Source organism: Teleopsis dalmanni, chromosome 1, assembly GCF_002237135.1.
Source record: "Teleopsis dalmanni isolate 2A chromosome 1, ASM223713v2, whole genome shotgun sequence".
NCBI classification, from domain to species: domain Eukaryota; kingdom Metazoa; phylum Arthropoda; class Insecta; order Diptera; family Diopsidae; genus Teleopsis; species Teleopsis dalmanni.
Window position 1 is genome coordinate 167,754,247 of NC_051846.1, and position 25,765 is coordinate 167,780,011.

A 25,765-nucleotide genomic window follows, 5' to 3' on the forward strand; every position below is an offset into this window, starting at 1 on the left:
TGATTTGTTAAATTAGCACAAAGAACTTTCGTACTGTTGTTTTATTTGTGAGGTGTATTGTTGCTAGGAAACCAATTATTGCCATTTCAAAAGTTATTTGCATAAAGTTATAAAATTTTATAGAATTACTTAACATTTGAAGTTGGTCACTTGGCGCAATGGTTAAATTTAAAGTTTTTAAATTTAAAATACCACAAAATAATGCAGAAAGGACTTTATTCTTAACAAAACGGAAAAAGGAAGTATGGCAACACTGTAAATCTTAAAAAGTTATAAACAAAAGTTACATAGGTTTAATTGCGTAAGAATGGAATAATAATTCAGAACTTTGCTTACCAGTGGGATCCTATAGAGTGTGCTGTCATTATCTACTACTGATTGTATTGATTTGAGTTATTGTTTTGTGCCTTTATTAAGAATGAATTAGTTATGCCGTAAGATATTAGCTGACTTATAAGCAATATATTTGACTATTCATATCGAAGTTAAAATAAAAGGAAACGTAAGAAGATATTAGCTGACCTAAGTTATCTGGAAAACTGTCAGTAGAAAACAATATATTTGATAATTCATATCGAAATAAAAATAAAGAGAAACGTATTAGCTGACCTGTGTTATCTGGAAAACTGGCTATGGAAAATAATAATTTTGATTATTCATATCAAAATAAAACTAAACGGAAACGTAAGAAGATATTAGCTGACCTATTCTATCTTATCGAAAACAATGTATTTGTTTATTCGTAACAAAGTAATAATAATAAAATAAACTTAAGAATTTTGGTTTCCTAATGTAAATATAGAAAACACATTTTATTAGGTGAATCAAATATTTTGCAATTGCATTATATTTCTTTGTATACGAAATGTTTAGTGATCGGATTCAATTAGTATTGTTTGTGTTTCTATGTTGTTTCATGTCGTGTGTACTCTGTCATAACTAATCACTTTTTCTGCGTTCAGCGCTGTTGAAATTTTCTACGTTCATAATATCTATGATAACTAATTCAGTTTTATAGAAGCATAATTGATTTCCGTTGAATTTAGTTGGTATTGCGATAAGCGTACTAGTTTGTGTTGTGAGAAGCCTACTGGGTCCACGTTGAGATTGCGGTAAAAATTCTATATTTCCAATATAGAAATATATTCCCGCTGATGTTATGAATAACATACAGTATTATGAATAATGTGTGATAAGATTACTAAATTCCCATCGTCGTTTTGATGAGCATACTGGCTTCCCATTTTTGTTACGATTGGAACACTGCATTTCCGTTGGAGTTACTATAAATATACTGGATTCACGTCAGTGTTTTGATAATTCTACTGAATTTTCTTTGGTGTTACGAAAGGGAAACTGGATTATCATTGGTGTTGCGATAAATATAGTAGAATCCTGTTGGTGTTATAATAAGTATACTGGATTCCTGTTGGTTAATAAACAGAAAACTCAGAGACATGTTATGATTGCAGTCACAGTCACAAATTCTTGTTGCAGATGTTAATTTTTCATTTTGCATTAAAAACAACAACAACTTCGTAACTGTGACTGTAATCATAACATGCTCCTTAGAATTAATACTGTATCATCTTTTAATCTATATGTATCATCTACAAATCTATTTATTCATCTATTTAACCACTGTAGTGTTTATCAAATAAACATCTGAGTATTTAGAGAAGTAGCCGTTTGCTTAGGTAAACATACGGCAACTAAGCCCACGACAAATATATACTCGAATATCTAAACGATCAAACCATTTGAACCTTTATAGGTCCATCAATATTTCATTCTTCATCTGTGCCTGTAAAAGTCAATACAAAAATTTAATTTTTTGTTGAAGTTAAAGTTGCCTAATGGATTTTTAAACTATCTTAAAATTATAAGATTTGCATCAGATAAGTTTCTGATGCTGATATATTTTCTTAGTTTCTTGATACTGACTCCTGTATTTCTTCGCATATACTGTTTTTTAATTCATGATTTCAGCCGACTTCGCAAGATCTCAAGTATTGCACCATCGCCCATCAAATTAAGCATAGAACAATATATATACGTATGCATTCTTATTATTAACGTATCAAAATTAAGATATGATAAATTTTTTAAATTAAATTAATTTCATTAATTAAAATTATTCCTTGCCTTTTAAAATAAATTCAGGCAACAGTCATCCTATCAATTCCTATCAATGCAATACAAACAAACAATAATAGTTTATTCTCTTAAAGACTATATGTGAAAAGGATATAATACTTGGTATAGCTTTCTGACATAACCTCATAGTATTTCAATAATTGTAACTTTCTAAAGAAGCAACTTGATTCAATCAAAAATTCACTTAATCATTGAATTTTATAAAAAATAATAAAAATAAATCCATAACACCTAACACTTCTCATCTTTTTATCTTCCTCATCTTGAGAAACTACTGAAGCTACAGTAGTCACCGTTTAGTATCCACTTCATATCAGTTTTAGGTTGGCAGCTTTGTTGGCAATAGCCAGTAGTGTTATCATTGTCACTCAAATTAAAAAATCTAATAATGCTGGTGTTTACAAAAAAGTAAAAGATATATACTAAAAAAATATTAAACTAGTTTTCACTTGTTATCCTTGCTGACATATGTGTAAAAGCTTTCTGACAATAAACTAAAAACGGAAATATTGCTTACGTACACACTTAAGAACATAAGGAATAGACTAAATTGCATCCGAAGAAAAGGACATAAAGTGTCATGAAATGATGCTCTGGCACAACCTTAAAAATGTTAAATCTCTCGCCAAACTGATAAACTTTAAAAATTATAAAGTTGATCCTTTCTTCAATTTTCCTTTTCCTTAAAGTTTTCCATTTTCCTTTTTTTTTTATAATTTTTTGCTTGCAGCTCGTTAAAGCATTTCACTTGCCAACAAATGCAGCTCACAAACATGCCAAGAACTTGTTAAATTTTATTTATTGCTGTTGTTGTTGCGCAGTGCCTTTATGCCACTAAAGTGCAAATAAAGTTTAAAAATAAAATTAAAAAAAAAAAAATTTCACTATATTCAAACGTTTTTCAAATATTTATTTAATTTTCTTTTTTAACGAATTTTAGTTGCAATAACATGGACGAATGCACCAGAGAGTCAATATCCGATTTTGGGTGAAGACTACATTGTTAAATGCGAAGTTAAAGCAGACCCTAATCCCACAATTGATTGGTTGCGAAACGGTGATCCTGTAAGTAACAATAAATACTTAAATAAATAATAAATATTTTTAATAAAAATTCTGTAATTCTCTAAAAATAAAAACAACGGTTTAAATCTCTTCCTCATCCATATTATGAAATATTGATTATTTATTCCTTCGCACAGGTGCGCTCTGGTGATAAATATGTCGTGCAAACACATGGTTTACTCATACGTAATGTACAAGAATCCGATGATGGTACTTATACCTGTCGTGCTGCTGTTATTGAAACTGGTGAACTTTTGGAACGCACAATACGCGTCGAGGTCTATATACGCCCAGTTATCACTTACCTACCAAACACACTTGAAGCTGTCGAAGGAAAATCATTCGCAACAAACTGCACAGCAACTGGCAAGCCAGTACCAGAAATCTCTTGGATTAAAGATGCAGCACAACAAAATGTAGCCACAGCAGATCGCTTCCAAGTAAATGCACTCACAGGCTTACTCAATATAAACTCAGTTAGTCAGGATGATTATGGCACCTATACATGCATAGCCAAAAATGATGCCGGTGTTGTAGATCAAAAAACAAAATTGAATGTCTTAGTGCGTCCACAAGTTTACGAATTATACAATGTCACCGGTGTGAGTCAAAAAGAAGTTGCCATAACTTGTCGCTCTAAGGGACGTCCTGCACCAGCTATTACATTCCGTCGTTGGGGATCTGAAGAGGAATACGCACCTGGGACACAAGTTGATGATGAACGTATTATACTCGAACAGCATTTTGATGAAGAGCGTGGCGAGAGTACTGGTACTTTACGTATAGCACGTGCTATGCGCACTGATGATGGACTTTACCAATGTATAGCACGTAACAAAGGTGATACTGCTTATAAGACTGGTCATATTACGATCGAATTCCCACCAGATTTTACGCATATGAAAGAATTGCCACCAGTATTCAGTTGGGAGGAACGTAAAGCTAATCTAAGTTGTCTTGCTATGGGTATACCAAATGCTACCATTGAATGGCGTTGGAATGGTCGTCCCATCAAGGATGCATACGATAAGAATTTAGTTATTGTTGGTACTGGACCACGTAGTGATTTAATTGTACATCCTGTAGCACGTCACTATTACTCGGTTTACAAATGCATTGCCACCAACATACACGGTACAGCTGAACAGGATATACAATTAAAAGAAGCACGCATTCCTGGCTTTGTTGAAGCAGCTACACCACGTCAAATAACAGCTACCACTATTACTTTCGACATACGTGGCCCACCTACAGAAATCGGTTTACCCATCATTGCTTATAATGTACAATTTAAAGAGGCTTTAAATCCAGATTGGTCTACAGCTTTTAACCGTAGCTGGTCACCAGATTCACCCTATATTGTTGAAGGACTGAAACCACAAACTATGTATAATTTCCGTTTCGCCGCACGTAATCTAGTGGGTCTTGGTAATTGGGGCGTTAATTTGCAGCAATCAACACCCAGACGTTCAGCACCCGAAGAACCTAAGCCATTGCATTCGCCAGTACAAAATGACAAAGAAGAACCTGTTATTGTATCACCATACTCAGATCACTTTGAATTACGATGGAGTGTACCCGCTGACAATGGTGAACCAATAGATTTCTATCAGGTCAAATATTGTCCGGTAAGTTTTGACATTTATTATTAATGTTATTATAAAATATTATGTTGTATTTAATGTAATAAATTTATTTATTGTTATAAACGCATTTATTATAATAAATGTATTTATTGAAACAAATGTACTTATTGTAATGAATGTATTTATTGTAATAAATGTATTTATTGTAATAAACGCAATTATTGTAATAAACGCAATTATTGTAATAAATGTATTTATTATTATAAACGTATTTATTATAATAAATGTATTTATCATAATAAATGTATTTATAATAAATTAATTTATTATTTAATAAATTATTTATTTAATAATAAATGTATTTATTATAACAATTATTTATTTATAATAAATTATTTATTATAATAATTATTTATTCTAATAAATACAAGCTTTTAATGGGACGTACTATATATTGGAAATGAAGTATTAAAAATTTTCAATATTTCATTAATATATAAATTTTTCTGGGGAAGGCTTAATCGTTGAGATTAATGGGATAGATCCCCCTTGATAATATAATTCGTAAATAATACATTTATACATGCTACATAATATACTGGCAAAAAAAAAAACATTTTCCTATATGACTCCCTCGGCACAATCTTCACTACGTCACTATTTGATACTATATAAATACCGATGGTAAAACCATGTAGTAATATTTATAGACTTCATTTTAATGTTAGGCAGTACAACTTTAATGTATATATAAGTATTGATAAATATAATAAATATTAAAAATATATAAATATCATCTGTCTTATTTAACCAAGGACTTATAAATTATGTTTCCTCTATTTTCTTGATAGGGTGTCAAAATTGCTGGTGAATGGACTGAATTCGAAAATCAATGCATGACTGTTGATGTTGCTGAGACAACCACATTCGAGATGTCTCGTTTAAGTGGCAACACCTATTATCACATCGATCTGAGAGCACATAATGCCATTGGTTTCTCATCGCCTGCATCAATTATTATGAAGACGACACGAGGTGAGTCCGATTCTGCTAATAATAATCTTGGAACTTTATTGTATTCTGCCGGATTTAATTCGGCGGCTAATTCGCAACACAAACACTACATTAAATTCATAACGACAAGAACTGCCACCAGAACAACAACTACAGCAACAACAATCATTGCTATAGCAACAACAACATGCATAACATTGTTTAGTGTTTTAGCATCGATGTTAGTTTAAAAAAACAAATCATGACGAAAAAAAAAAATAAAATAAAATAGAAACAAAAATAATTACAATATATAAAAATATTATAAACTTTAATTTGAAAAAATATTATATATAAATAATAATAATAAATTGCAATTATTAAAGTTTCTATTTTATTTTTTTACAGTGAGTTAGTTTGTTTTGAATTTTTTTCAGTGTATTTTTTTGAATATTTAATTGCATAGTTAAAAAGTTTGTGTTTGATTTTATGTAATGCATGTGTACTTGTAATTTTAATACGTATTTGATTTGAGCATTTTTTATTACATTTAAAATATTCAAATATTATCAATTTTGCTAACAAACTACAGTTATTAAACTAACTAATATAAATAAATTGCATTTACAAATTTAATAATTAAAAGAAGTGCGCCCTAAGCAAGTTTTGCAACTGATTTTTAAATAATTACAAAAATAAAAATATTTGTACAAGTGATTGGCAATACTATATTCCCATAAAAAATAATTTAATAAAATTTATTAGATTATGTCAAAAATATTATTTCAACATTTTTATAAAACAAACATACAGTACAAAATTAAAATACTCAACTGTGTGCTTAAAATTGTATAAATTAAAATCACAAAAATACACTGAAATTTTAATTTGAATAAAAATTAATTCAAAATTAATTGAAATATTTTAGTCTCGAAGAAAAAAACTATAACAAAACTCGAATAGTGGAATTTCATTACAAATCATCATTTCGAAAATGTCAAAATTTTAACTGAAAAATTGACATTTAAATTCATACACACAAAATCACACAAAAACATTTACATATATACTACATACATTTGAATTATTTCGAAACATCACATAAACACAATATATCGAATATAAAAACAAAAAAACAAAAAAAATTTCATTTATATTCTAAGCATATTTTTTAGTTCTCATAAATTTTTTTAAGTGTATTTTTAATTTTTTTTAAAATTAAAAATTTGTTTATTAAACTTAAAGCTTACATTGTGTTTATGCTAATTTTCTTATAAACATCAATTTAATTGAATTACAAAATAATTTATCACAAACAAAATTTATATTAAATATTTTTTTATATAAACATAATAAATGTGTGTCGTTTAATATATATAATTATATATTACATTAAATACATATATACATTTTTATAAGAAATTTTATGCAGTGTCTTTAGCTTTTCTCTCTGTGTATTTTGATGTATGTAATTTGTGTTTAATAATTTTGTGTTTAAAATAGTTTTTAATTGTTTTTCCCCGTATTAATTTTTGTGTGCTAATTATATTTATATTTATTGCTTGTCTGAGCTTGTAAAGAATTAAAATATTTATAATATAAAATATAAGAATTTTTATATACAAAATCACTAATAAAAACACAAATTTAATGAAAAAGCCAAAACTTTAAATTGTTTATTATATAAAAAGTTTTAATTTCGGGAAATTTCAAGAGGACACAGAATAAACGACCCCAAAAATCGTATACAATTAGGCATTCAATATTCACCCTTCCAAAAATAAATTATAGTATATAAAACCAAAACAAATTTCACTTTCAATACAATTTTTTTTAATTATTTTAATTAAACTTTACATATATATCCTAATACAAGAACACTTTACAACACTATTAATACTGGATTCACACAAGAGTTTTGTTTGTAATTTTAGTTGTCAAAATATTTATTTTGCATTAAAAACAACATCAATTGACAGCTGTAATTACAAAAAAAAACTCTTGTATAAATCCAGTACAATACTTAAGTCCTTTTATTTTTTTTCCTATTTTTTGACACCCGTAAAAAATGTTAAATAAAAAAATAAATATAAATATGAAAATACAAAATGAATAACAAATTAGCTTAACATAAAATAAATTTTATAAATAAATTTATTTTAAATTAAACTAAATTTCATTTTCAGTATGTATTCTTTAATAATATATTTAAAAAAAATTTGATGATATTTTTTATAATAATATTAATATTTTTAATATTATTTAAAGAATTTTTGAATAGTAGAATACTTTCCTTTTAAAACTTTATTCCTTTAAATATTTTATTTTATTTTTATTTCTTAAAAAATAAATTGGTTAATTAAAGAAATAAAATTCAATTAATTTACAATAAAATGAAAAAAAAAATTAATTAAGTAAATAAAATTTTGTATGCTTAAAATTTTATAATTTTTAAGACTTCACTTAATATGCAATAATTATATAATAATAAACAATGTATTAAATAAATTGTTATATATACATAAAGTGATTCTACTAATTAATAGCATTACTTTATTTGAATTATTTTTTCTTAGAAATAAAAAACATAAAAGACATTTTTCTTATAATAATATTAAAATTAAAAATAGTTTTTATTATTTTTCATATTATATAATATATTACAAAATATTAATTTTTTAGTTTAATTATAAGAAAAATTTTGTAATATTTTATATTTTTGTGTGTGCATTTTGTAAAATATACAAAATTTTTAAATTTTTAATAATTAAATTATTGTATTTTCATAATAAATAAATTTAAGTTTTAGTTTTTTTTTTCTTTCTCTCATTTAGTTTAATCTAATTTTTAATTAATTTTAATTCAATTTTTTAAATAAAGTTTAAAAAAATAATTAAATATTTTTAATACATAAACTAAAACAAAAATTAGCATTTTTATTTAATTCTTTCGCTCGTCTGTATCTTTTTAATCGTATTGTGTGTAATTCGTGTAATTTACGTAATTTGTGTTATTTGTGTAATTTGTGCGTTTTATTATATAATAAAAAATTTTAACTCAGTTTTTAGTAACTATTTCTGGTATGTAGCCTGTTGTTTTTCACTAGTTCTTCACTATTTTTAATCACTACTATATTTTCTAAATAATTTTTATAATTAGAGTATATAATATTAAAAAACTAATTGAAGTGTATTTTTATTATTTATATTTTTGTGTTCTTAATTAAACTTGTTGTTGTTAATTACAATATCTGTGTCGTTTTTATCTTTTGGGTGTAATTTACAATAATTTTAAAAGGGATATATTAAATGTGTCTTTGTGTTGCTGCAACATTTCCATACATTTTAAGTTTTAATTAAGTGCATATATTGTGGTTAATTATTGAATATATTAAAATTAAATTATTTATAATTATTGTTTTATGTATGTATACATTATAAAATTACATTGCTCCTAAGCATTATATCAAAAATGTTGTTAATGTTAGCACAATAGGCTCCAGTAAAAAATCTAAAACAGTCATAATAGCCTTCTTCATAGTATATATTTAGTATGCTAAACTCATACTAAATTGCTATAGTTTAAAAATATTAAATTGCTAAATGAATACATAATCAATATGCTACTTATTTGCAAGCTATATTGCAGAGTTCGACCTATATACACAGATATTATTTTTTATATGAGTGTATTTATATGCATAAAGTATCATTTGGTATATTAATATTACATTTGATACACATACACTAAACTGAAAAAGTATGTAAACTTAAGGGGCAACAACTAATGAAATACTTCGAATTAATCATTAACTTACCCTGTGATATGGTAATTTGATAAACTGTAACTTTTTAATATTTCTTACAAAATATTTAGCAAAAATTTAAAGCTTAAACATTTTAGCTATTTAGCACGAATTTAGTATGTTAAGTAAAAATTATGAAAAGGCCTAGTATAAAAAAATGAGTAGCTTTAAATTACTCTGAATATTTAAAAAACCAACTGGAGGATAATATAATTTTTTTTTATAATAATTATTTATGGTAATAATAATTGACTTTATTATTTACAAGAAAAATTAAATTTATTATTTTAAAAATCTTTTTATATTTTTTATATGTGTTAAGATATAAGATTAAGATATATTCTTTTATTCGTTTAATATTAATACCTAAATTGTGTCATATTAACTAGTTATATTATAACCAGTTTGTTATATAATTAATTTTTTTTATTTATTTATTTATAACTACCAGAGACTCTGGTTTTAAGTACGAAAATGTAATTATTTAATTATTATTTATATTATTTTATTATTTATATTATCTATCTTAATTATATATCACAGCTTTAAGTAATTATTTATAGTAGTTTCTAATAATTTATTATTTAATAACTATTTGGCATAAATTAATTTTAAACCAATTAGCAAATATAAAAATGATTTTAAAACTATATTACAATGGATAAAGAATACAAATATAATTAATAATAATTATAATGATTAATAATAATTAATTTTTAAATATTATTATTTATTATTATAAATAATATAATAATATATTATAGCCATTCTACTAGATATATATCCTATATTTGAAAGACATAGATATATTGCATTATAGGTATTTCTTATGCAATTTAGAGTCTTTTTAGTGAATATACAAAAAAGAGCAATTTAGCGCTGTAATCTTATTGAACATAGTAATCTAAAACATTCGAATAAGGTTTTTAAGCAAATCAAAAAGAATGCAAGAAAGATCCACATCGAAGACTCTGATCTGGAGAACACTTAAGTCTATTAATTATATATCTGTGGTTTTTTAAAAATTTCGTATAATTATCATTATTATTCCAATTTTTTACAAACTAGCTATTCACAATTTTAACACAGTTTATATAGATGTATGGTTGAGCATATAAGTATATACTCTACAAAAGAGGACAGAGTATATAGTACTATAATGTAGTACTCAAGGGGCAAGTACTACACCATTATATTATATATAAAATAAGTATTTCAAATTAAATAATTATATATGTGGTTTATAAATTTTATAAATTATTAAACGATTATAAATCTTATGCCACTTTATTATTAATTTTATTAGAATGTTTTTATTATGTGCAGCAGCATTTAAAACTTGATTGGTATTAACTTAAATATCTTTTTAATATAATTGTGATTCTATATAGTTTGAAAAATATTTAACCTGTGGTTATTTAAAAAATTTTAATGTTTTTGTTTGAATATGTTTGGGTTCTTTGTCTTTATATGTCCAGATGTGTGGTTCCAATACTTAAACCAAAACAATATACTAACAATTTTAAACGGAAACTCTCATAAAACATTTAACAACTATGAATTTAAAACAAATGATATCGTAATTTAAAATAAACAATTTTATTAAGAGTATAACATATATATTTAAAAACCTAAGAAAACATATCATAGCGTAGAGTACAGATAAATACAATTTCCAATCTTTTCAACAACCTGCCTTATAACTCCAATACCTCACATCAAAATATAACAATATTTTTAATTAGATTTAAGGTTTTTTTTTATGAATTATAAAAATATTATTGTTTTTAGATCATTAAAATAAAATTTTCGTAAATTATTTTTCGAACATTATTCCTGTAGTTTTCTATCATGACTTTAAATATTTCTTCAAAGTTCGTCAAAAATCTGCACAATAGACTACCTGGGTTGCGATATATAGTTAGTATTTTCATTGGATTAATTCTATAGAATAATTAACTTGTCTTTACTTTCTCAAATAATAATGCTTAGTATTTTGTACATTTAAATGTGGACTTATTACCACTTGAGTACTTTTTAGAATTATTAGAACTCTATGTTATACATAGACTAACTTCAGTCGTTATTTTATTTATTTATTTTTATTATGTAGATATAAAATTAAAAATGATTGGCTAAAAAAATATTGGTTAAAATTGATTAAAAATCTTTTTTTATATAAAATGATAATGGTTCATTTTATTTATTATAATATAGAACTTATTATAATAATAATAATAATGAAATTACTAATTATTATATTATTAGATATATTAATAGTTGTAGTAAAAATATTTAATGGATTAAAGATTAGAATTTTTATGATTTAAGTTCTACAAATAAGTGATATTAAAGAAAAACTATATAACTGTAGATTTTTGTCGAGCAGACACAGGATCTCTCGGTTAGTATTAGCAATGAACCTCTTCTCCTTTCAACAGTTTAATTTCTTGGACCAAAAATCAACCCCTGAATGCTTTGTTATTAAGAATCAAATTGTGTTTAACTTTAGAAGTATTCATAATTTAGCTCAGCAATAGTTACGATTGTTAGTTTTATATTATATTTAAAGATTGGTAATATATTTTCAGCTTAATATGGTTATAACTAAGTTTTTAATGTCGAAATCTTTCTCTTGTATTTAAGAATTTAGTACTAATTTGATATTTTATTAATCTTATTAAAATATTATTTCTGTATCTGTCTATTACTAACTTTTAAATATCGGCACTTGACTCTCGTATTTAATATATAGTAATAATATTTTCTATCTATCTAATCTAGCTGAACTTAGTCCAGTGTGTTTCTGTAGTTTATATTGTCTTAACTAACTTTAATTAAAGCCTATTTATTCTTAAACGATCCCAACTGTTATCCTGACGTTCCTCTTATTTCTACTTTACCCTTTTGCTAGGTACTTTGCTACCCCAACATTTCTTTAATAACTACTTTAATTCTTTCCATCTACCTATACATCTAATTTTTCTGTTCTTAGTATAAAATGTTTTCACCCTTTTTTCTATTATAACACAACACATTTCTGTCCTCAAGGTTATCAGCTTTGTTGTCCTTATCTTTCCAATCTCCACATTAATTCTTCGCATTTGTCTATCTATCTAATTTATTGACTTCTATTTAGAATGTTTCTTAACATTATTTTATTTTACTTTTATATTTGCAATGGGATATTTATCTCAAAAGGATCCAAACCTTGCTATAACGACCTTCCTTTCCTTTTTTTTAACGCCTCCCATGATAATACTCAAATAACCTTTTTTCTATCTATACAATCTACCTGACCTTAACTACATATATGTTATGTTATTCACCCTATTTCATATTATAACCGCTATATTCCATATGTGTTTTTTTTACTATCTATACAATCTAACTGACCTTAGCTTTATACTCATCTGTTCTTCCCTCTATTTCAGATTATAAGCCCTACATTCCATTATAGCAGTGTATTCCAACTTCTCTATTCTAATGTACTTTTATTTTTTCCTCATACCTTACCAATTTTTTCAACTCTATTCTCAACTTTCAAAAAACTATTATAATATTAATCTTCTAAATATACTAAAACTAAATTCTAATGTGACTATACTTGTACTACAATTAGTGCCTATCCGTTAATCTGTCCTTTATATGCAAGTTATTTTCCATATATCTTATAAATTTATATAACTTCATTTTTTTGTCATGTATATATATATATACAAATACTAAATTTTAACCTTTACATCCCCTTCCATAATTGGCTACATACAATCTTATCAAAGTGATGACCTCCTACTTGAAAAAGATTTCCTAATTTTGTACTTTCCCAATTAACAAAAACCAAAAACCACCCAATTACTTCAAAATTTTAAAAAATTTTTAATATAAAAAAAATTATTTATGCATAAAGTACACACAATTTAAAATGGTGTCACTAACACAATCAGAGCCACTATAAGCCATTCTCACCACTATCATAACCACCAGAGCCACAGCCACTGTCACACCCACTCGACCATCACAAACTCTACTAATTGTTAGCAGTTGCTAAATGATGCCATATTCGTATTTAAATAGTAACTTTTTTTTTAATAAACTAGCAACTGTTCAAGAAGCAAACAATATCTTTGTATGTTTCCTTCTCTTCCCGTTACTCTTTTTTTCTTCTCTTTCTATTTGTTTTTTTCTTTTTCTCTGTATATTTAACTGTTTGCGCGTAACAAAATCAACAACCACAACAATTGCTACAATTGCTCTCTGCAATTTAAACCGAATGACACGCACCCAAAACGAAAAAAAAATCACAAACAACAACGACTAAAAAAAATCGAACGAAACGATGATCAACATTCGAATGGAAATTGGTAGACAATCCTTATAATGCGGCTACAAGTTTCAAAACAAAAGCAGAAAATTGGCAACATTGCATTTTATCATTAGCACTCGCAACACTGACAACGCTAACAAGCATCTGGGCAAGCGGAAGCTGTAACGTTGCCTCCGCCGCAACTACCGCACGACAACGGTAAATGGTAGCAACAAGACTAAAGGAACACTGAACTATGAAACCACAAAACTATGGCACAGTTAGGATTTGTAAGAAAAAAAAAAATAAAGCGTAAGGAAAAAATAATAATAAAAATAGAAGACGAATTTGAATTGTGCTGGAAATTAAGATTTAACAAAAAAACAAAATAGCAAATAAATTAAAAAATTAAGGTTGAATAAACTTCATAGAGTAATGAAAAACACCGCATAGATTGTGAGTGCAATGTAAATAATTTAGAAAATAACAAGAAATTATACTTTAAGCGCAATAATTAAAAGTAATTAAAACCAAATAATGCAAACTAACTCCATTTTAAGTAAATGTACAAAAACAAAAAAAATTAATTAATAATAGAATTTGATATATAACATATAAAACTAACTTCAAATACAAAAAAAAAATAAAATAAAAAAATATATAAAATATGTGTAATTGCTGTTAAATGCATGTATAAATATCGTATCGTTGTATGTTGTTTAATTAATTTTTCTATAAGACGTTAATAACTGAAATTAATTTCAATTTATTTGCTGTTAATTATTGAACAATAATTATTTCTCAACTCTACTGTTAGGTTTAACGAAAAACTGTAGTTAGTCAAATTATTTAGTGAAAATATTAATTAAAATAATTTTAAAACATATAAATGAATGCATTTATTTAACTACTATAAGCATAAATATTTTAATAAAATATTTTATTTTTAAAAAGAAAAATTAATTTTTATTTGGATTTTTATTTTGAAATTTGAAATATATTTTTAATAATCTATAGTACTTGTATATTAACATAATCTCAAGAACATAGCAAAATGGTTTAAAACTATAAGTATTTGAAAAAAAAAAAACGAAAAAGTAAATATTAAATGTGACTAACACTGCCAAATTTATAAAAAAAAACAATAAATAAAAAAATGTTTAAACAAATTAACAAATTTTATTAATAATAAAATAATTATCATAGTACGTGTGTAAAATATAAGTCCAATTATAATATTATAATTTTATTTTTCATTACTTATTTTTTATTAAAAGTTATAAATAATAGGAAACAATATTTCTAGTTTAAAACAAGTTTAATACTATGTTCAGACAGCCAAATTTTCTTAATTTCGTAAAAATGAAATTAAGTTTATTTCGAAAGTATTCACACTGTCCCAAATTAAGGAAATCATTTTGTATAGAAAAATCAACTTAATTTCACTGAAACGAAGTTGATATTAACATTTTTGCGAAATTAAGGTGCGTCTGAACATAGTATAGCTTATTAAAATAATTTGTTTATGCTATGTTTTGTTATATATGGTCAAAAAATATAAAGAGCAACGAAAAACACAACAACAGAATTTAATAATGAAATGAAATGACTAACTCAGACTCCTAATTTAGGAGCCTAATTAGTGGTTATTTTATTTACTGCAATAAGTTGATAACTGCTTTAATTTACTATACGTCACGTATTATTAATCACGAATAGTACGTTATATTTGTGTTCTATATAAATATAACTTAATAATTTTATATATATGGACATACATTAATACCCAGATTTATTATCTGTATAATATAAATAGTTGTAGTAAATAATGTGACATATATAAGAACAGTATTAATTTTTAATGTCATAATAAAGATATTACATCATTTTTCGTTTAGCCGTCTTATACTTCTCCACAAATCATTAAGTAGCTTAGGTTATTACGGCAATGCAAGGTACCGACTTAGACCTGTTAGTTCATTCTATTCAATTTATTAAATTATATATATATATATATATATATATAAAATCATTTGATATTTATATACAAGTTGCATGCAATAATTATATTTTGAACAAAATATACTATATAATTAATAGAAATAAAGAGTCATGTATATTATAGACAATTTCTATTATTTTAGATTTTTGTTTCGTATATTTTTAACATTTTTATCTTTAGTATATTCTTATTATTAATCATTGATTTTCAAAAAACATTTTTTTAGTAGAAATAAATTAATTCTATTAATATAGGGGATCGTGCTTGTAGACAAATTTACACATAAAGACTAAATTTAAAGGTTATACTAATAATTATTAAAATACTCGTAACTCACAAATATAACTCATTTTTAATTATAATTTAATTTTAATTATACTGAATTTTCTTTTTAAACTATATTTCTTTATACTATATTAAAAAAGTTGTAATATTACTTATGATTTTCAGTGGTAACACAACACGCTGTTATTTGTTGTACAGGGTCCACATTCCAAACTTATTTAACTTGACTAATAATTTATTTACGATCGTTTACTATAATAAACACGCTATTATTTGTTATACAGGGTCCCCATTCCAAACTAACTTAACTTGACTAATAATTTATTTACGATATCGTTTACTATAATAGAATCTTACTATTACTTATATGTATCTTTTATTTTATTATTACTATTTATAATTCAAATTCTCTATATATTAAACATCCGTGTACTATAAGAAAATGTTTTACTTTATTGATACATATAAATATCTGAGGCGGTTCTAAAGTTCCATACTAACCCAACCTTGAGGTTAAGTTAGATTGGAGTGATGACCTTGTTTTGAAACATTAAATGGGTTAAAAATCCAGTATGTTCAGTTAAGGAAAACTAATTTTCCTAAATGACTTGTTGGTTCTGTACTCTCAACTATTAACTCAGTTAAAAAGCTAATAGCTTTAGTTATGATAAACATAGCATTCTTAAGTGGTTCGAAGGATCGATATTCTCAATCATTAAGTTGATTAAAATGCTTCTTCTTAATATATCTTCCACAGTTCGATTTGTGATTTGATTTCACTTCCAAAAAGTTGGTCCTGATATTAAAATTTGAGTCGTTTCAAATCCGTCTCAAAACCGATCCAAAACGAATTTATTGCAGTAGTTATTTATTGCATACATTAAAAATAAAAATCATTATTTTGTTGAATTTAATTTAAATATAATTGCATACTTTTAGGAATAACAGAATTTTTAAATTATAATTTATCGAAATTTTTCTTTTCGATAAATTATTGTCGTCATAGGAAATAATATTTCGTATTTCTAATAATCAATATATTAGAAATACGAGATTGATGAGTAAATTGAGGAGGATTATAACTTTAAGTTTTTTAATTAATTATTTAATTATATCTCCCAACTCTCCTCAACGTTTATATTTTTGTAAATATTTGTTCCTCTCTTTGTTTTGAACTAACCTCGTTAATTAATATATTAGTTTCATAAGATAAAGTCTCACCCAATTTCATTAAAAATAATGTAATTATAAATCTGTAAAGGCATTATCTGTATAGATCGCTTTGAAAAACAAAATAATTTTTAATAAATATCAAGGTAAAAGCAAAAGTTATAAGGTATTTCAAATAATTTATTGAAGTCATCTATAAAATATAGTTTATAATTTTTAATTTATTTTTCTTTTTCTGACTAAAAATTATTTTTGTTAATATTCCGGAAGCAACAAGAGCACCTGAAGTTTTTCTAGGTATAAATTATAAAACTTTTGCCTTAAACAAAATTTATATTATACAATATGTGTTATATTGAAATAGTTGATTTATTAATAATACGTTATGTATGACAACTATACTTTAATATTATTATAATAGATATGATCAACTTTAAACTCCGTGACACTTCAAACAAGTCAAATATTTAAGTATATTTAAAACTTTTGTTGTTTTTTGACCCTATTTGTTTAGGTACATAATATATATTGCGTACTATTAGATAAACTAATAATAAAATATGCATAATTAAAACTAACTAGAAAATTATTTAAATCTCGATTACATCTTGTAAAAAGTAACATTCATGAAAATATCATTTGTAAATGAAAATGCAGTTGAAAAATTTATTAATAAGAAATAATAAATTTATATGCTTAAGATACAAGCTTTTGTAAATTTCATACATTATACTTTTATTCGTAGCAGTTTACTTTTAACGCATATAGAATAATATGTTTAGGACAAGTAAATATTTATACACATGTGTAGTTAAGTGAGGAGAAAAATTTAATATAAATACGAACATACAATATATTCCTCAACTAGAATTATTTGTTATTATTATTACTCGGAAATAATTACATATTTATGAAATTATGCGTTTCTTCCACCCAATCAATTGTTACTAGCTAAATGTACCAATTAGACGAAATCTTTAAATTAATTAATTAACCCGCCTGTTTATGCTGTGGTTTCAAAACAGCAAGAATAACATTTAATAACCAAATTATTTAAATCAAAATAATAAGAAGCTGTAAATAACATAATTTAATACAATACATTTTAATTATATGTTTAAGTATACTTAGATTTACATAATAACTTATACAAAATATAAATGTGTTTTCATAGCATAAATTATATTGACTTAAAAATAATTAAATAAAACTTAATTATTTAATAACAATATGATGCAGAAGAATTTCTTTTTGAACTTTAGTGAAGAGTCAATTAAATGTAGATATTTATCTTTCAAGGTATTATTTATTTTTATTTTAATTGAACCAATTAAAAAAATAATAACTTATATTTATTATTTTGAATAAATAAATATTTTAATATTTTCTTCTCTTCCTCCGGTACTGATTTTTGAATAATTGCTTATTGATACAACGAAATTAATTCATATTATTTTCAGTTGCATATTTTTGGGCAAAAATAAAATATGCAGATATATGAAAATAATTATTTTATTGCATATTTTTTGGTGAAAGTTAAATTTGTAACTAAAAAAAACAATTTCGATATTACGTACAGAAATATGTAATTCAATAAATAGTACAGAAGGAAATTCAACTTTTATATTCAATAATTTTTAATTTTATTTATATTTTAAACCTTACAAAGTAATTTTTTATTTAAAAAAAATGTTAATTAAATCAAACCTCAAAAACTTAGTAATTTGGATTGAACTAATTTTTTACTATTACCTTTATTGTATTATTGTAAAATTATTTTTTTAAAATCTAATTTAACATAAAATGTTTTTACAATGAAAAAGTTTTGAATATTATTTAAAATTATGAAAAAAATAAATAGTTTTACTTTGTGTGTGCAAAAGTGAATTAATAATTTTTTGCAGCACTCATAACTCATAAAAAAATTGTGTGAAAATACTACCAAAAATATGTTTGCTCTACTTTTCAGGTAATTAATGTAGTAAATAAAATAACATTTAACTTGTTTGAATATCTATATATATATATATTTTTTTTTAATTGTGTTTTTATGTATATTAAATTATTTTGAAATGTTAATCACGTATATCTATATATACACATATAAAAATGTACAAACAAAAAAAATTAAACCAATCAACAAAACGAAAACTTATTTCTATTTAACAAATTTTTTCCTAAGCTAACAATTTATATATATAAATACATTTATTCATTTATTAGTTAGAGAAAAAAATATTAATTATTTTACTAACAAACACTAAGCAATTTTAACACAATAACTCTTTGTAGACTTTTTCTATATAGAATTTTTTTAAAAAATCAAATTAAATTTTAAAAAATAACTAAAAAATTATTAAACTATTGGTGAAAAGTATTAAAAATTTTTAATTAAAATTTGGTAACCTAAATTTATTATAAGTAAAACAAATTCTCGTTTATTTGTTTATTTTTTGTTCACCACAAACAGAAATCCGAGTACAAATATTTGAAACAAACCACAAGATTGCAATATCACAACGCCGCCTCACCCGTTTTGTCCTTTGAAATGCTTTTCTATATATTTTCATTTGAAATCAAATTCTTCTATATATATATATACATAATAAATATTTGAATTTGTATATTTTTTAAAAGAAATTATTATGGTATTTATTTACTTTATAAATTTAACTTTTCAAATATGCTTTGTAATTTTTGAAAAAAAATTTTCCTTTATGTATATAATTTGCATTATGTTGAATTGTTATATTATTTATTGATATTTATATTGCTATTATTTAAGTCAATTCTATTTTAATTATTTTAAATATTTTTTGATATATTTTAAATAAAACGCAAGTCTCTTTGCATGCCCTTTTCGTAATTCTATGTAACAAAATCCGAGTATAATATAATAATTGCTTTTATATAATTTTAATTGGCAATTGGTGCATTTGTTATTCATATTTCCTTTAATTTATTTTAGTTTCATTGTATAATATTTTATTTTGATTTGAAATAATTATTACTTTTAAATTAGTTTTTCTTTTAATTTTTTTTTTTTTTGATTTGACTTGATTTCCTTTCATTTCATATGGTTTTAAACTTTTGGAAATATTTTAACATACACACACAAAAATGTAAAATAAAACAATAATTTTTAACTATATTAATAATAATTTAATATAAAATAAATTTAAAATAAATAATTTTGTATTTAATTTTAATTTATATGTAAATTAATTTTAAGAAGGAATATAGAAAATTGCTTAAATATTTTCTTTTTAAACATGAAAATATTATACTACGTAAATAACAACTGTAAGAACCAACCCAATATCCATGGTTCTTCAAAACTCAGCCAGCTTAATTTTTACGTTTACCTCTATTGCTTTCCCAATTATAAGCTATTACATCCAAAATAAATTCTATTACTGAAACTGCTAGTCATGAGATATGACATATCTTATAAATATTCCACCTATACTATTATTTGAAATATTCTATGGTACATTGACGCAGTGAGATGGATGGGACTCTGCAGAAACCCACCAGCTATTAAAATGTAAAAGTGCCTAGATGCACTAACTCGGAAAAGGCTCAACATAATTTTAATAACATAATAATTTACCGAAATAACTTAGCTTTTTCTTTGAGATCTTTAATCACACTCACATTAACTATATTATCACAACTGCTTACCTTCTTTATCCTTCAAACGATCCTAACTGAAGAGATAATTCTCAGCCCTTCCGCTGAACACAAAATAGTATACCATTAAAGATTTCTTAATACCATTCGAGTATAGAAGCTTCAATTTCAGTATTCTTGCTCCCTGATAGAACTTCTGGGTTAACAACTGACTCTAACTAATTAGACAATACTCAGTCCTTCAAATGAACACCGAAATGTCTCCCGTAATAGTTTTCTTAATACCAGATAAGGATAGCAGCTCCAATTTTAGTATTCCTCTCCGATCAAAGATCAAAACTTGGTAGCCATGCAGAATGTAACTATAGGTCTTTCATAAAATGCCACTTCACATCAAATGAAAGTAAATGAATCTAGACATTTTACCCGATTAAATTTGGGTTTAAAACACGGCCAGCATAAAACTCTGATTAAACGCCAACCACAACTTTTCAGGATAACCAAAGGTGTGGTTCCTGACCCCATGGTATCAGAGTTAAACCCCTAATCGGATGCCACAAATGAAACTCACTTACTACTATTCCAAACAGTATGGAACGCTACCCATTGCATCTCAGTCATCTGTTACGACAAGCATGAATTGCCTTAGGAATATTCTTACCCCAATCCCGAAGTCGATTGTCCCTTTCGATGACAATCCACTTTTTTATTAGAGACTTTGTCGTGGAGCAATATATTCTGTAATAAGACTTTGATCTACAGAATTCTAGCTTTGATTCAGCCCTATCGATGTTGTCCAAGTTCTCATTGCCATTGATTCCAATATGAAATTGTGCTTTTATAAAATAAATGTATTCAATATTTTCATAAGATTCTTAAGTACACAGAAGCAACTTTCTATATTCTTTAATATTCATATAAATATAAAAAAAAATTATATATTTATATAAATCAAATATTTCTTTCTAGCAATATAGTCAATTAAATATTGTAAAATTTTAAATAAATATAATATATTTTAATATAATTGTTCTGTATAAGTATTAGTGCAAAATCTTTTTAACCAATCTCTATTTTAAAAATTTAAAAGCTACAATTAATTTATTTTATTCATCTTTCCTACACTACAGGTGTTGATGTCATTCAAATGGCCAAAAGACAAGTGCTTTCTTCAGCAGCAATTGTAGGCATTGCAGTGGGTGGAGTACTACTTCTGCTCTTCATAATCGATTTGCTCTGCTGCATGACAGTGCGTATGGGTGTTATGGCCACAATGTGTCGACGAGCGAAGCGATCACCATCAGAAATTGATGATGAAGCCAGATTGGGCAGGTATGTATCTAATAATTAACATATTTTTTAAATATATATAACAGTTATAATAAAAAATAATAATAAATTATTAAAATAATATTGCACTAAAAATTTTCTAACAGAATTAATTGGTGATTAATTTTTAATTTTTCCTCTATCATTTTCTTTTTCAAAATTATAAAATTAACAAAAATTAACAAAAATTAACAAAAATAACACAATGAATATTTATTCAACTCATGCTCAACAATAAAGTCAAAATATAACTGAAACGAGGAACATGCATCTTGAATACACTTGGGTGTTTGCAAGACCAAAATCATTGATACTAAATCGAAATTCTTTGATTTTTGTGTAATTATAATTTTAATTTATTTTATAAATAATTTACCTAGTTTTTTACTCGCTTCAATTTAGTGTACATACATTTTTAGTGCAATATTATAGTTAAAAGTACATACATAAATCCCAAACCTGAAACCCACAAGTCTTCCATCCACCACATAGACAAAGTAACTTATTACTTTATTAGATTTTTTTTTAATTTTAAGTTCCTTAATTTCCATATTACTTACTTTTTTTTCTTCTTTATTGGTTCTGCTTTCAAGGTTTTACTTTTTTCTTTGTAAATAGAAATTCTTTTTTCAAGTTTTTAATCTTCAGCTTTTGACTTACTTCTGCTATTCAGTTTTTAAATTTAAGTATTTTTCCATTATTTATTTTTTTTTTTTATTTAACTTTATGTTTCATTTTCAATACATAATCGCCTTTACATTTTGTTTCACATCATACATTTGCATTCCTTAAACCAACCATTATTACATTCTGTGCCACATATGAAATACCAAAAAAAAAAACCAAAAAAAAAAACAAAAAAAAATACTGTCATCACTTCTACTACTACTCCAACCATATCCAAACATTCTAACCAAGCAGTCTTTACGGTTGGCGTTTCCCGCTACCTTATTGCAGTGGGCAGTTAGTTAAGGAGCCACCACCATCACCGCTACCACTACCACCACCAGTTAAGCTTGGTGGATCACCAATGACATCGCCATTGTACGTACCTAATCTACTACATATTCATTTACCTAAATATTTGCACATATTAATTCCATTACTAGATAAATAATCGTAGCTAATTTGTGGTATATTAAATAATACTTTATTTATTAATAAACTTAATTATATTATTATGTTTATAGCTATAGTTATAGTTATAGTTATAGTTATAGTAGTTGTTAAGAATTTTAAAAGCTCTATCAACTGATTTTATACCCATATATGTTATATCTTACATTGATTATGATAGTGATCAATATGCTTTGATATCTCATCTATTTAAACGTTTAGATAACCTAGGATATTTTTATGAAGGTTTTAGTATTTGACATTATGATAATTACTGACACAAGTTGAGGGAATGACTTCTTCATTCGATCAATAATTTAATGATATATAGTTTTCATGGGACGTCACAGTTACCAGTTATATCTATGGTTTCAAATTCTCAACAACTTTCTTGAGTATTCCATACCGAATTTTAAGAATTATACATTCACTTTCAGGTTTGAAAGTAATGTTGGCTTATGCGTATATAAGAATTATTTAACTTATACAACCCGTTACTGTATTTCGACCTGACACAGCATTTCGACCTGACACAGCATTTCGACCTGACACAGCGGCCGCTTCTGCTAGACACGCATTTCTCCAGACTCCAAGTAGTGCTCCCCCAATTTGATCACTCTTACGAAGACACGGTCTATCTCTACGCCTTCTTTCTGCAACTACTCCTTCAAATACCTTCTGCGATGAGCCATCTTTATTCATTCTCCACACTCCTGGTAGTGCTCCCCCAATTTAAGCACTCCACTCCTGATCGGCGTGGCTCGAACGGAGGCTACTCAACGCGGCCAAAGACAAATTTAAACGATAGTTGGAGAAAGAAGGCCATGTAGAGATAGACAGTGACACAGTCAACCCTTCTTCCTTCAATTAACGCTTCAAATTCATCTTTGGCCGTGTCGAGTAGCCTCCGTCCGAACCAGCCCGATCAGTGGCTTGTTGTGGCCAGCTGATAGTATTGCCATTACAGTTTAAAATAAATGCAGTTGACTTACTGTTGTGTTCAATTAGTACTTCATCTTATCTGTGCTGCTATCTATTTCTTATCACTAAAATCCAGTAAAATCTAGGCCCTGGACCGTACTCAGAAATGTATTGCAGTGGGAAGAGACGACAACTAAAATGTTTTTACAGTACGCTGAAATTTTAGTAATAAAATGTGAAAAGGAATGTTTATCTTATTAAACAGTTATGATGCATTAATGAAGAATATACAAAAATATGCAGATCTGAGGTCAATTATTGCTTAGTCTGATGAAGTGATAAACAATAATCTTGTCAAGGTGTAAGGAGGGGTTTTGAAAATACCTCGAGTTAAAAAAGAGTATAAGTGCTTAAATGCACTAGCTCAAAACAGCTTCAACATAATATATATATATAAATCTAGACTTTCCAATCATTACGTGTTTCAGTCATATAGGACAATAATTCAGGACTATGTGCTGGCATTTATTATTCAATATTTAATGTAAAACTGGCATGGAGGTTAATTTGCAGAAGTTTCATATCCATAGACTGCCTATACCTCCATTGAGATTAGTTTTAAATAAACTTAAACGATTTTGGAATTTAAATTTTTATAATAATACTCTAATACTCTATTAAATTTCAATAAATATAAATTTAAATTAAATTTGAATATGGATATCATTCGTAAGAGCTTTTAACATTTTAGCAATTAAATCTTAGATATAGCTTAGCCTAGTGAATTGATAATTATTTGTAGTATTTTATTATTTATTTAAATTGTATTGAATTTAATTTTTTAATTAATTACATTTTTGAATCGCATTCAACTAATCCATTTTCCATTCCAACCACACAGAGATGAGAAACAACCTCTGCAAACACCGACTGGCAGCATAAAACAGAATTCGACAGTGGAATTCGATGGAAAATTTGTGCACTCACGCAGCGGTGAAATAATTGGCAAGAATTCGGCAGTGTGAATGGAATTCTAAAAAGCTCCCATCAACGCCAGAATCCTGTGAAGGCATTTAGAGTGGAAAAACGTATTTAAAGTTAAATTATAGAAAAAACCGACTTAAATAAAAAATAGAAAAATAGACAAAAACTAAAGCGAACAAAATGAAGAAAATTAAATATAAAAGCAAAAAAAAACATTCAACAAATCCACATAAATTTAATGGTTTTAGACTAAGACGAACCCTCTCCATATGCGTTCCGATGAAAGTACTAGAAATAAAATTTATTAAAAGTCCAAAATAGAGAAGAAAAGAATAATAGTTTCTAGCTTAGCTTTTAATTTTTAAATTGTAATTAATATAAATCAATGAATTTTACTTAATTTAAGATTTTAT

At 25.5% G+C, this 25,765-nt stretch overlaps 1 protein-coding gene across 6 annotated transcripts in view; it reads left to right on the forward strand.

Annotated features, from left to right (window-relative positions):
- The window catches only part of LOC119670009 (fasciclin-2), a gene marked incomplete at its 5' end in the record, with an annotated part of 47,499 nt that extends 21,809 nt beyond the window's left edge, over positions 1 to 25,690 (forward strand). For 2 of the 6 annotated variants that reach the window (XM_038080090.1, XM_038080091.1), the window contains 5 exon segments: positions 3,098 to 3,222; positions 3,360 to 4,850; positions 5,660 to 5,843; positions 22,133 to 22,334; positions 25,270 to 25,393. In XM_038080090.1, coding sequence (XP_037936018.1) covers positions 3,098 to 3,222; positions 3,360 to 4,850; positions 5,660 to 5,843; positions 22,133 to 22,334; positions 25,270 to 25,393 — 2,126 coding nt within the window. 6 annotated transcript variants of the gene reach the window in all.
- Positions 25,691 to 25,765: the final 75 nt, after the last annotated feature.